This window comes from Ammospiza caudacuta, chromosome 14 (assembly GCF_027887145.1).
Source record: "Ammospiza caudacuta isolate bAmmCau1 chromosome 14, bAmmCau1.pri, whole genome shotgun sequence".
NCBI classification, from domain to species: Eukaryota; Metazoa; Chordata; class Aves; order Passeriformes; family Passerellidae; genus Ammospiza; species Ammospiza caudacuta.
Genome location: NC_080606.1, coordinates 14,072,455 through 14,085,167, shown reverse-complemented (window position 1 = coordinate 14,085,167; position 12,713 = coordinate 14,072,455). Strand labels below are relative to the sequence as shown.

The 12,713-nt window shown below is 51.9% G+C and overlaps 1 protein-coding gene across 1 annotated transcript in view; it reads right to left on the bottom strand.

Moving 5' to 3' along the window:
• Positions 1 to 12,713, bottom strand: part of AR (androgen receptor) — a 37,322-nt gene that overhangs the window by 15,328 nt on the left and 9,281 nt on the right. The window contains exon 2 of the mRNA XM_058813914.1: positions 4,250 to 4,401. Within this exon, the coding sequence (XP_058669897.1) occupies positions 4,250 to 4,401 (152 nt within the window). The remainder of the gene's footprint in view (positions 1 to 4,249; positions 4,402 to 12,713) is intronic.

Genomic DNA, 12,713 nt, shown 5'->3' with positions numbered 1-12,713 from the left:
TGTCACCCAGAGAAGCCTCACATCCTCCCGTGCCCCCAGGTCCTGTCTGACATTGCACAGGTGAGGGGGGAACTCACACCCAGCACCCTCTGCCTTCCAGACCAGCACAGACACCCCAAGAGAGCATCTTTGCAGCAGTCCCCACCATGAACACACTGCAGTGCTCATGTCCCCTCTGCTTGGGATGTACCCCCAACCTTGGGCCCCTCCTGGGCCCCCTGACACCAGGCAGAAAGACTCTTCCACCACCTCTGAGCCCTCCCACTCCTCTGGGACCACAGCACACACTGGGAGCCAAGGGGAAGAGCTGCTCTCCAGGTCTGCTTGACTAAAAATAATGATTTATGGAGGTGAGTTGCTCAATCCAGAGGAATCATCTAACTAACAGCCTGTTGCCACACGAGCTGTTGTGCCCAGACTAACTTTCTCCTCCAGACAACAAAGTAATCTCTGCAAACATCTGGAGCAAGATATACGACCATAAATGTGAAAGACCAGTAAATGCCTTTTGGAAGACAGAGATCCTCATACTTCAGGACATAAACTGACTTTTAACAGCTGGGGGATGAGGCCAAGCTTTCTGCGAAAGCAATTCCCCGTGGTCTCATGGAACCATGGAGGCTGCAGAGCTCCCCTGGAAAGCCTCTGCTCCTTGGGGCTGCCACCAGCAGGGCCATGCCCAGAGCTGAGCCTGGGGGTTTGGTGCTGGCACCCTTCCCATGTGATGCTCCTATTAATAACTCAGGAGGGCTCAGCCACAAAGCTCCCAGGAGCCAGCACTGAGCCACTCTGAGGAACTACCTTTGCAAAGTCATTTCCTGAACAGCCCTCTGTATTTACCAGTGAGCATAGGGAAAGCACCCAGAGCTTTCCCTGTGCTCTGGTTGTCCCAGATTTTGCTCTCCCCATGACATTTTAAGGCACATAACACCCAAATAGTCGTGAGAAACCCACCACTGGAGCATCGTGATGCTGCAGCACCACTGAATCTTCTGCAGAGTCAATTTCTTTGCATGCCACATCAGCCTGGAAAGGAGGAGAGAGTTTTATATAACATGGCAAGGATCTTTGCAAAGGTTTACTTTAACTTGGTGTCATCTTGAAATCTGGCAAGAAACTGTTGAGTTGGCCCAGTGACATCTCTCTGGTGTAAGGCTAATCCTCAGCAGGTCAGAACATAGAACACTAATCCATATGGAGAATGATGGAGGCACTCAGAGCAGCCTGCACAGCAGCCTGGCTGGGTGCCTGCTAGGAAAATTGCCAAATACTGTGTTATTTTTTTCATTTAGCTCTCTGATATATTTAAAGACAGCCCCATCAGGAGCACAGCCCAAAGCATCCCAGTCCTACACTGCCAGGAACGCTGTGTGGAGGCAGCTCTGGGCTGGCTAAGGTCACCAGCAGATCCCAGAAACCTCAGAGGGACAAGGAAGGTCTGCTTCTCTCCGGGAATACATGCAGAGACACAATGATCCCCCTCCTGGACAGAATGGGAGAGCAGGAGCCCTGGGCTGCTCACTGACACAGCAGCTGCCTTGTTGGAAGCATTTTTCTGTTTCAGGGACAAGAGTGGCATCACAAAGACTGAACTCCCATGTCTTCAACCCACCCCAGCCATGCTCACCGCACCCAGAGGTGTCCTGCCTCTAAGGAAAAACAACATTTGTGCTGAGCTGGGTGAGGTTTTTGCTCAGCAGATGAGGAGGGGGAGCAGCACCCGGGTGCCAGGGCAGCCACCCAGCCCTCTGGACTCTGGGGCTGTGACTGCCAGGGAGGGCTGGGCTTGGTCTGGTGACCCTGCAGGTCAGGCAGTCCCCACCAGTCTGTGGGCCGTGCTTCAGGGCTGGCCTGGACACAGCCTGGACATCTTGAGAGAGTCTGTGAATCACAAGAGCCAGCAAAACGAGACAGGACAACATTCCTGTCATTTCTGTTAACTCTTCAGCATCTTTCTGGGAAAAGCAGTTGAACCTGAGCTTGTGAAACCCCTCAAATCTGTCAAATATTCCATCAAAGCAGGGGTGACCTGCTCCTGCTCATAAACCCCTCAGTGTGTCCAAAGGGAAGAAGAATCAGTGTCACAACCTATTTTTTTAATCTTTTCCCTTTCTCACCCCATAGAAGCCAGTGCATGTCTATAAAACCTCCTTAAGTATCCCTGCCAGATAAGTTCACTATTATTTCAGAAGACTGTAATAAAAAGGAAATTATGTGCCCAGATATTTCCCTCCCCTCCAAGACGCTGTTTGTGCTGCTCCAGTCACAGCTCTGCTGCTCCCTCCACTAAAGCTGTGCCTTGACCCCAGCCCCAGGAAGGTAACAGGTTTCTTTTCTCATGGGGAAGCATTTTGATCTACTGCTGTAAAGTCTCCAAGGGCGACCTAAGGCTTTCTGAGAGGCATTTTATGGACTTTAAAACATGAGAACGCGCTGAAATATCAGCTTTCAGTAATGCTGCTCAGCTTTAAGAAGGAAGAGATCTGTCTGGAAACTCACCAAAAGTTAGAACAGAAATCACCACCTGCCATCTCTGCATTCAGTACCTATAAAGGAGCACAATTTATTGTCACTTCCCTAAAATAAAGACTCAGCCATGTACCTCAGGGCAGCATAAGATGAAACCTGACAATTTGGCAGCTCTCTGCACACACATATGGCTCCTCAGGAAAGACAGAGGGCTGCTGCCCAATCCCAACATGGCCAAAATTAACATTTAAATTAATGACATAACACCACCAGGAGAGGGAACAACTCAAGGGCACGTGCCTCAGAGCAGCCCAGGCTGCCCCTCTGCCCGTGGGCACCTCTGGTCCCTGTGACCCACCCTGGTGCCAGGCAGCACAGCCCCCACAGACACCCGCAGACACAGGCACTCCAGCAGCACTTCATCTGACTGAGAGCCAAGCCTCCACTTACTATAAATCAACAATAACTTGCTGACTTAAACAAGCATCTGTTATTTACTCTGGCTGCACAAGCCAACCCACTTGGCTTGACACAGAGCTGGTGTGCAGCAGAGACAGATCTGCAAATGATTTACTTGGGAGAAATATGCAAAATTTGTTAACTATTGTTTGACTGCCCTTTTTGGCAACACTGATGTCCCCTGTGGCACAGCCCCTGTTCTTCCCTGGACCAGCACTGACAAGTTGGCTCCTGACACAGAAGAATGAGGGGAACAGGACTCCAGCAAGAGGCGGGATAATGCTAATTGATCTAATTGATGTAGAAGCAGCATTCTGACACCAGCAGGTGAGCACCCCTAGCCTGGGACCTCTGCTCATGCACAGGAGAGGGTGGGCACAGGGGAAGGTCATGGTGAGACAGAAGCTTCATCCTCTTTTAGCTGCCAGCCTACTCCCAAGGACACCACAGCCAGTGACAGCAGCTGCCCACATAAATTATATTAGCAAGAAGGAAAAAATGATGGCTTGTGTTGGTTCATGTCTCCTGACAGCAAGCCTGATGAGTGACCACAGGCACATTACATTGCTGGACAGTTCATCTCCCACACCAGAGGCTCTCACTGCTGCCCAAGAACCACAGCTCTGAAGTGCAGGTAGAAACCAGCCACTGCTGAGGCACAGCCTGAGGAAACAGCTGAGCTGGGAGCTTCTGCTTGGTCATTGCCAGGGAAGGTGGGACAAAGACCTTGCTGTTGAGAGGGAACATTTGGGCTCACACTTATCCCTGGAGAGCCTGACACTATGGAGCTGGACATGAAGGAGGAATTGGTTTCTCATGGGCTGGGGAGAAGCATCACAGACCCCAAGGTCAGAGCAGGGCTCCTGATGGACACGGGGTTGTGCTGTTTTGTGGGCACTCACAGAAGGGATCCTCTGGAAGGGTGCAGGAGAGGAAAAGCCTCCCCTGAAACTGCAGGTGGGCTGATGGGAGCTTAAAGCACTCAGGAAAGTCAAGAAGAGAAGCAGGAACTGACTGCTCCGGGCTCTCACCAGGTCACTAAGATAATCATGGAATCACAGAAACATTTGGGTTGGAAGGGACCTTAAAGACCATCTTGGTCCACACCATGGCAGGGACACCTTGATTGCTCAATGCCACTGGAATGAATTGTATTTTGGCAAACTGGTTTGGCTACTTCTTGAGTGCAATCTGTAAAATGAAATTACAAACATCAGAGAGAAAAATCAATTTATCCTCGATTTTTTTCCCTTCCTGGTTTAAGAAATCTGAGAATGCCACCACAGTGGGGCAGTGACCTTCCCTCTCCTGTCCCCATTACCTTCAGCTGCCCGCTTGAAGAACACTTTGCAGCTCCCACACGTCAGGGCTCCGTAGTGGCACCCAGATGCTTCATCTCCACAGATCAGACAGGTCTTCTGAGGTGGGAAGTAATAATCAATGGGCAGGACATGGTCACGGCCCGGCTCCAACCTGCAGCACAAAGCAGACAGGACAAGAGAAGGGTCAGCAAATGAGCTCAGGGCAAGCTGAGGGGAGCAGGGTCATGGCAGAACTGCAGTGATGGATCAGCCAAGGGGGTGAGCAAAGCAACAACTGAGCCAAGCCTGGCCCTGACCATGCAGAGACCCTGCCCACTGCGTGCAGTGTGTGACAAAGTGTGACAAAGTACAGTGACAGTGACACACGGTGACAGCACAGCCCAGGCACAGAAGGTGACTGAGGCTGGCTGCTGCAGTGCTCATGGAATTTGGGCTTCAGTAATGAAGCTCATGCACCAAACAAGGCAGAGCACGGCACTGCCAGTCACTTAATGCCACACTAACCACCAGCACCTGACTGCCCTTCTCCAACACCTCACCATTCCACACACCCACATTCTGTCTCTCAGCTGGTACTGTCCCCTCCCCAACCTGATCTGATCTGTTTGATCAGATCCTTGGAGAAAATGCTTTTCCAGAGGGCATGGTAGGAGGAGAGGGGCTAATCCAAATGAGGAGCCAACATGTCCAGGCAGTTTGGGAAACACCAGCACGTTGAGTTAATTACCAGAACTCATTTACCTGCAACCACTGAAGGAGGCAATTAGCTTTTTACAGTCTGCAAGTCACTGCAACTTTCTCCATAAAATTTCCCCTTTCATTTTTGGCATTGTTTACTGCTTGCAGGTGAGCTCTGAGAAATCAGGTTACATCAACAGTGAGTGTGACAAAGATGGGACTTCTTGAAAAAACCTTTATACCCAGAAAAGCCCCCCTGTCCTTGCCTGTCCCTCACCTGACAGCTGTGCACATCCCACCTCGGTAACTGGAGCAGCAATTTCATCCTCAGTTCTTATGGTAGAAAAGAGATGAGAAATCACTCAGAAGGTTAACAGGAACAATCAGTGACTGATCTGTAGATGCAGCTCAACCAGCCTTCCCCAACCATCTCCATTTCCAAGGCTTTTCTGGAATTACTGATTAAATGGAGGAGGCACAGTTGGCTGCACCGTGTCTGCCACAGTGAAATCCTGTTGCAACCAACATGTTCCTTTCTTGGCTTACACGGCATCCCACCTGTCCTCCTGGTGCTCCCACATCCCCCCATGTGCTCCAGAGCCCTGGCACTGGGTGAGAGGGGCTGCTGGAGAGCAGACCCTGCTCAGGAATACCAGCAGCACAAAAGCCTGGCTAAAAATGTCATATTTATCCAGTGTGTTTTAGGCTCACACATAACAGGCCTTCCTGCTAATGGCCCAACACCTCTTTTCTGCTCTCTGTGCAGTCAGAAATCCAGCAGTGCTCATTTCCCTGTTTCCATCAGGCTTCCCCTGTGTCTCCCCCACACTCAGCACTGTGTGCCATGAGCAGCAGGTGTCGTGACAACAGACACAGGACTCCCAGAGGACCCTGGGGTGTTTTTGAGGATCAATTATCTGAAACTGCAAAGCAGGTTTGAAACTGAGTGGCTTCTGAAACAGCTTTTAAAGAGCTGCTCATGTATGGAGAGATTTGTGCAAGTACAAAAACACTTTCCAGCAGGTGTGCATTGAGAGTAGCCCATACATGTGTCCCTGCCAGGGATGGGGCTGGGCAGGGCTCCCCACACACCCCTCCATGCTCAGCCACCCTTGTCCCCAGTGCCACCAACAGATGGAGACTGCAGGACACTGGCTGACATGGAAAGTGATTCCTGGCCATGAGATGGGCTCCTCCTGGGGTAAGACTTGGCAGGGTGTGCACAGCCCCACACCCCAAAGGGCAGGAGATGGTATTTAGGCAGCTGGGGAGTGGTTCTGCCACAGACCCTGCAGCACCAACGTGGTTCCCTGCCAGCAGCCACTGCCCAGAGCCAAAGCATCTGCCCAGGAATGCCCTTGACTTCAAAACAACTCCAGTTTGCCTTTTCTTTTTTATTTTTAGAGAGAGAATTGCAAGAAAAACAAAATGTGAAAATGTTCTAGCAACTCAGAAAGAGCTATGCTAATGGTTCCTTTAATGATCCATTTTCCAGTTTCCAAGGGACATTTACAGGGTGTTCTCAAAACGTGCAGGTAATACATAACACGGGCCAATGAGCCAAAGAGGTGCCTGCAGAAGCTGCAGGGCTGGCAGCACTCTGGGCAGAGCCCCAGGTGCCACCTGCCTCAAGGCAGTGCCACAGCCTCTCACCACCACTGAGGGCACAGAAGGGACACGAGAGGTGGCACAGCGGCCACTTCATTGCTGGCAGCTCCAAAACTTTGCTCTGCCTGGAAGTTTGCATTCCGTGGGGCTGTGCTGGCCCTCAGAGCCACAAGAGTGCTCAGGTCAGACCAAAACAACTGCAGGGGGCCCAGAGTTGGCACAAAGTGTGGCAAGTGTCAGCTCCACAGCAGAGCCCAAAGCAGGGTGATAGCGGCCGGGGCAGACACAACTGCGAGCGCGGCGGCAGAGCCAGAGCTGCCCCCAAGGCCAAGGTCGTGGCTGTCACAGAGCAGCTTGGTGGCTTTTGGGGGCAGGGAAAAACAACCTTGCTATCTCTTCTACAGCTCTAAGATGAGTTTTACTCTCGTTTCAGAAGGATTCTGTAAGGAAATGGAGGATTTTCTGAGCTCCCCTCACACACGCAAATATTTCTGGGGAGTAGGAACTATCATGTGATGAAGCATTTGTTTGTCATTAGTTAAATTTCACCAAACAGCCACATTTCACAACATCCCCAGAAAGCCAAGAGAAGGAACTGGTGAAAGAGGAGCCAACCATTCCTCCTGATCCACAAAGGAAGTTTCCATCTCAGCAACAGCTGGCACAGGCTGCTCAAAAGGAGCCATGGCACAACTGCCCTAAGGCAGACCAGGACACAATGATGGCAGCTGCCACACACAGAGCCCCAGAGCAGAGTGCCCTGGTTCCATACTCCCTGAGGAAAGGGGGTTTGCACCTTCATCATGCAAAACCTGCATATCAGCGATGCTCAGGAGGGAGTTGAGACCAGAACTGAGCCAGCACTCACAGGTGACACAAAACCCTACCCAGTCACTTCAAGTATTGTCATTTCTGAGACACTCTGATGTTATCAAGGGGAATCTCTGCCTTTAAAACAGCATTACCTGTGCATGACATTTTCTAATGCAATATTAAATTTAACTGGCTTCCCCTCAGTGCAGCTGTGGTGCTCCTGCCTGGATGGAGTTCTGTGACTCCCACCAAAAGGCCAGACCCATGCTCAGCAAAGGGTGCGACTGCCCACTTTGGGCACATCCTCGTGTCCCCTTGCACTGGCATTTGGCTGCTGGTGGCTCCAGCCAGAGCTGAGCCAAGCCTGCACTCACAGCCTCCACATCACACTCATCCAGATAAAAGGACCTGCACAGAAACTTTAAAGCATTCATCTGTTAAAATGCTTTCAGCCATTTAATCTATAAACATGCAGCTTTGTGCACTGAATTCATGTTCTTTCTGCTAAATAGCCTTGAGTATTTTCCAGTCTGCTCATGCCTTGTTTTCGTGTGCGATGGCAGCAGAGGCACGACAGCATCTGAGAGCAGAGCAGGGTGCAGCCTGAGCCCCAGGCCTGGTAAACACACACAGGAACAGGATCCTCACTAAATTTAAATAATTATTAGCAGATGACAATGGGTTTTCCAAGCATCCCAGCAGGGCGGGCTGGCAGGAGGAGCAGACTTCAGAGAAAGCAAATGTTCTTCCACCAGCAACTCACAGGAGCAGGCTTGGCTCTCCAGCCCTGGCACTGCCTCCAGACCCAAGGGGCACAAATAGCTTCCAAAGACCCAGCTGCACAAATCCCTTCTCAAATCCCCAAATTAAACTCTGGGTTTTTGTTTTCAAACACTCTGTTTCCTTATTTTGACAGTTTGTTTTTCACACAGCGCATCACCGCTGCAGCTGAAGCCCCACCACTCCCAGCCCTTTTCTCTCCTCTGCTCCTCTGTGGTGCATGAAGGTTCCTCCAGGCCTGGAGCTGCATGGACCCAGCAACTGCTTGTCCCTGCACTCAGGGGACAGCCCCAGCCTCCCCCTGACTGGCTGAGCCTGCTGGGGAGTCCCATCCCCTCATTTAATGGCCCTCCTGGGCTCCCACCTTCCAACCTCCCACAAGGAAGAAGCAGAAAATGAGCTTGCAAAGGTGAAAGGTGGCAGGTTTGCTCCACCTGGAATGCAAAACCTGGGAGAAGCCACCCTTCAGCCCTTGCACCTCACCAGTGGCCACAGCAGAGACTGCTGCCCACCTTTGGTGCAGCTCACACCAAAACTTCTGCCTCAGAGCCTGATGCCCATCCAGAGGCTCAGGGAGCAGCTTAAATAAATCAGCTCAGAGAAGATGGAACACTTGATGCCCAGACAGAGCAGGTAGCTATGAAAAGAGATGGCACAAGGTCATTGCAAGGTCCCTTCAGATGGGAGCTCACCTGATTATGAAGCAAAAAGGGGACAAAATAGCAAACAAGGAGCAACAAGGCTGCAGGCAGGCTGCAGCCCTGAGGAGCACTCCCGAGGTCATCAGAGCCCTACACTGTGTCCTCCTGGTGACTGCAGAGTCACCTGGAGTCACCAAGGACAGGACCTTGGCATCCTTGTTGCACAGAGAACCCTACTTATTTTCCAAGGAAACACTCTGTCCTCACTGATATTTATGCAGTTAGTTTAAGCCACACCATAATCTTCCATTTTTCAAATCCATCTCCTCTGCTCACGAAAAGAAAATGTGCCTGTAAAGAAAATCACAAATAATGAGACAGTTGATACATATATTTCATGCTCCAAGAGACACTGCTATCATGCCAGATGCAGGTACAGGCTTACAGCTCCCAGGAAAGCATCCAGGGTACAGACTTGTGGTGCCACATTCCAACATCTTCACCTGCAGGAGAATTTTCACCTTTCCCTCTTCCAAAATCAAATGCAGTGATGCTTACAAAATGCTCTGGGAGAGGGGTTGCAAGTTCTCAGTGCCTTTTCTCACAGCTGGTGTGCCAGGCAGATCTCCAGAGGAACAGAACACGGTACCAGTGTCCAGCCATGGGGCACAGCACCCCAAGGGAACTGGCCCCCAAGGCCACCATGGTCCCCCAGCACCCCCAGCTAACCACAGCATCTGCTAAAGGGCCACCAAGAGAAACTCCAGGCAGAAGGATTCCAATCTCACAGAACTCTAAATGAATTTGGAATTTAATTTGGCAACAAGGATCAACTTGTGCTGATGGCCAGAGGTCAGTGTTTGGCTCCCAGTTGGGCTGCTGAGGGATGCCAGGACTCATTCCCAGACTCAGATATTTAAAACACAAAATATTTTCCCCTCTTCCTTTGGCAGTGGAATTATTGCTAAGGAAACCAATGCTGCAAATTCTGCATTTTTATTTCTCCACTGTAGGAAGCACAAGGCAAAACCAGTCAGCAAGAAGGGCGGGACCCGGCATGGAAACATGAGGAGACCGCAGATACCACAGATTTGGCACCCAGCTGGGGAGGCACACGGCTGGAGCCAGCACCCTCCCCCGGGCACAGCACGGGGCCCTGGCATGGACGGGCATGGCAGCCATCAGCAGAGCCCCCGTCTCGGGGAGCAGCCCCCTGCACCCCTCCTGCAGCGGGGGTCACAGCAGCAGCACTGCAGCGCTGGCCCCACCGCTCACCAGCAGCACTGCGTTATTTTTAGGCACGTTTCTATCAAGACCAAATCTTTGCAGAGACACAACTGCAGGGGCATAAAAATCCTTTGCCTTATTATGTCTAGGAGTGGATAGAAGCGCTATCTGCAGAACTTCCCTTCAGCTCTGCTGGCAAAGCAGAGTTTCTAGAGGAGGCTTCACGACTTGTGCAACACTATCATCTTCCCGCCGTGTCCTCCAAGCGGATCGTGGTGTGACTCATCCCCGACATAAACACACTAATTATAAATGAAGGTTTCACATATTTAGTGCCAGGTCTCCCTGCAACTCTTAGCCCCAGTCTCAGCAGAACAGGCAACAGAGAAGCAAATTCCCCAGCAACTCACAGCCATTGGCTGACACCCACCAATCCCTCCTGGTCCCAGCCTGGCCTTCGTGGCATGCTCGCTGCTCACAGCTGCCCACATCTGCCAGGTGCACACGGATTGGGGCAGGAGCAGGACAGGACTGGGACAGGAGCAGGGCTTGGATGGTGGGGATGGATGGATGGATGGATGGATGGATGGATGGATGGCTATACCAGCACCAACTGCAGCAGCACATACCTACTACAACCCACAGTATCCAGACAGGCATAGGCTGGGAAACAGTGCTTTAATGCCAGTTTGCACTTTTAGTGACATATGGCAGGGACAGCCACACCTGCTGTTCTGGAGGCTGAGAGCATTCCCAGGAAAACACGGATAGCAGAGACCTGCACCCGGCTGCCTCCAGGGACCTGTGGGCATGGGTGGTCCTGCTGCTTTCACAGAGCCATGCTGGAGTTTTGACTGGCCCTGCTGGACAGCCATGTCCAGAGAAAGCCATGGCACACCAGGGACCAAAGCCCTGCCCACTACCCTTTGCCCGTGCTCTTCCAAGAAGGCAAGGAATTAAAGCAGCCAAGAACGATTTCCTTTCAAGCCTGCCTGCAAACCAAAACACAGATGCCACATCTAATTTTAGGCCTCCCAGCCTTGAGAGTGTTCTCCCGAGTCTGTGTGAGTGAGCAGTGAGATATCATCTCAGGACACACCGCAGCCGCAGTGGCTGCGCACCCGCCTTGACCCCAGCTCTGCACAGGGGGGCAAGGGCAGAGCAGGAGGGCACAGCATGGCCAGGAGTTAACAGATGCCCACAGGGGATCCTGCAGGACACACTGAGCCCCCTCCACCAACTCGAGGGCAGAGGGACTGGCCAGCCACCCTGCTAACCCCAGGCTGCCACTTTCCTCCTGCTGGACATGACAACTGCTTCAGCTCAGGCCATAATCCAAGGTTTTAAGCACCCACATGGCAAAAGGGAAGGAGAACTGAACAAGAAGAGGACAGCTGTCCCCTGGAACCCTAGCTCCCATCTCAGCTCAGCTCTGCCCAGCCCTCAGCACAGCCCCAGTGGGATTTCTGTCCTGCAGGCTTCCCAGCACTGTGCTCTGCTCCCTTTTCAAACCACCCCCAACACAGCCTAGAATCAAGGACCCAGCTCTTGGCACAGGCTGTGCTGTAAACAAGGAAGGGGAAAAGTCCCTGTCCTGCTATTGTTTTCCTAACCATTTAAAGATGCTCCAGAGGACTGGGGAGCAGAATGGGAAGTAATAGATTTCTTTGTAAGGGGAAGATCCTATTATCAGGGAAAAGACTTTTTAACCACAGGGAACACGTGAAAACAAAGCCAATTACGGAGAGCCAGAAAAACGAAATCCATGTGAACAGGCTAAGTTCATCAGGACGATGTCACATGTTCTGGAGCACAGGAGCATGCACAGGGACAATGCCCAGCGCCAGCCCACGGGGATTACAGTCCCCACTGGACCCATGGCTCCAGACACGTGTGCCCCAGCCCTGCCCTGCTCACACAGCACTGCCAGGCAGCAGCAGAGGGAGTGGGGCTGAGCTGGTTCTCAGGGTCTGAGCAGGGAGAAGCAGCAATGCCAATCCCACACCAAGCCCTGTGCCGCCTGCAGAGGCTGCCAGAGCTCCAGGCACCTCTCCTTCATGCGGGCAGCCCATGGCACAGCGCCTGCCCTCCAGGGACATGGGTGCAGAGGGGTGGGGATGCTCCTCACAGCACTGAGAACACACACAGAATCTGTGTGTGGTGTTCATGGGAAGATGATGAACATCCACATTGTGCACAGGCACACACACGATTCAATAGAAGCAGTAAATCACCCCGGCTCTCTTTGCAGGGGGATTTCATTTTCCAGTTGACGCACCCCATTGCTTCCCAGATGAAAGATATCAAGCCAATCAGCACAAGAATTCCTGCTCTGTATTTCTCTTTCAAGAGGAAAGTGGAGCTGCTGAGATATCCCGTCCCAGCCCTCCCAGGAGCAGTCGGGAGATGTGCGGGATCAGGCGAGGGGGAGGAGGCAGAGCCTTCACCAGGAAATTTGTGATACAGAAACTTGTGCCTGGGCTCTGTTCTCAGCACACAGGCCAAGGTCAAAGCGGTTTTTTTTTCTGCCATTTCTAACCGGCAAAGAAGCAAACACAGCTAAAATCTGTAAGAGCAGCCAAAATGCTGTGGGCTGGCAAAAACAGCAGAGACAGAAGTGTCGTGTCATTTCGGAAGAGACAAGGAGCCCCCTCCATCCACCCCCAGGCACAGAGAGCACAAGGGGGAGGAAGCAAACCCCAGGGTTTTCCCACCT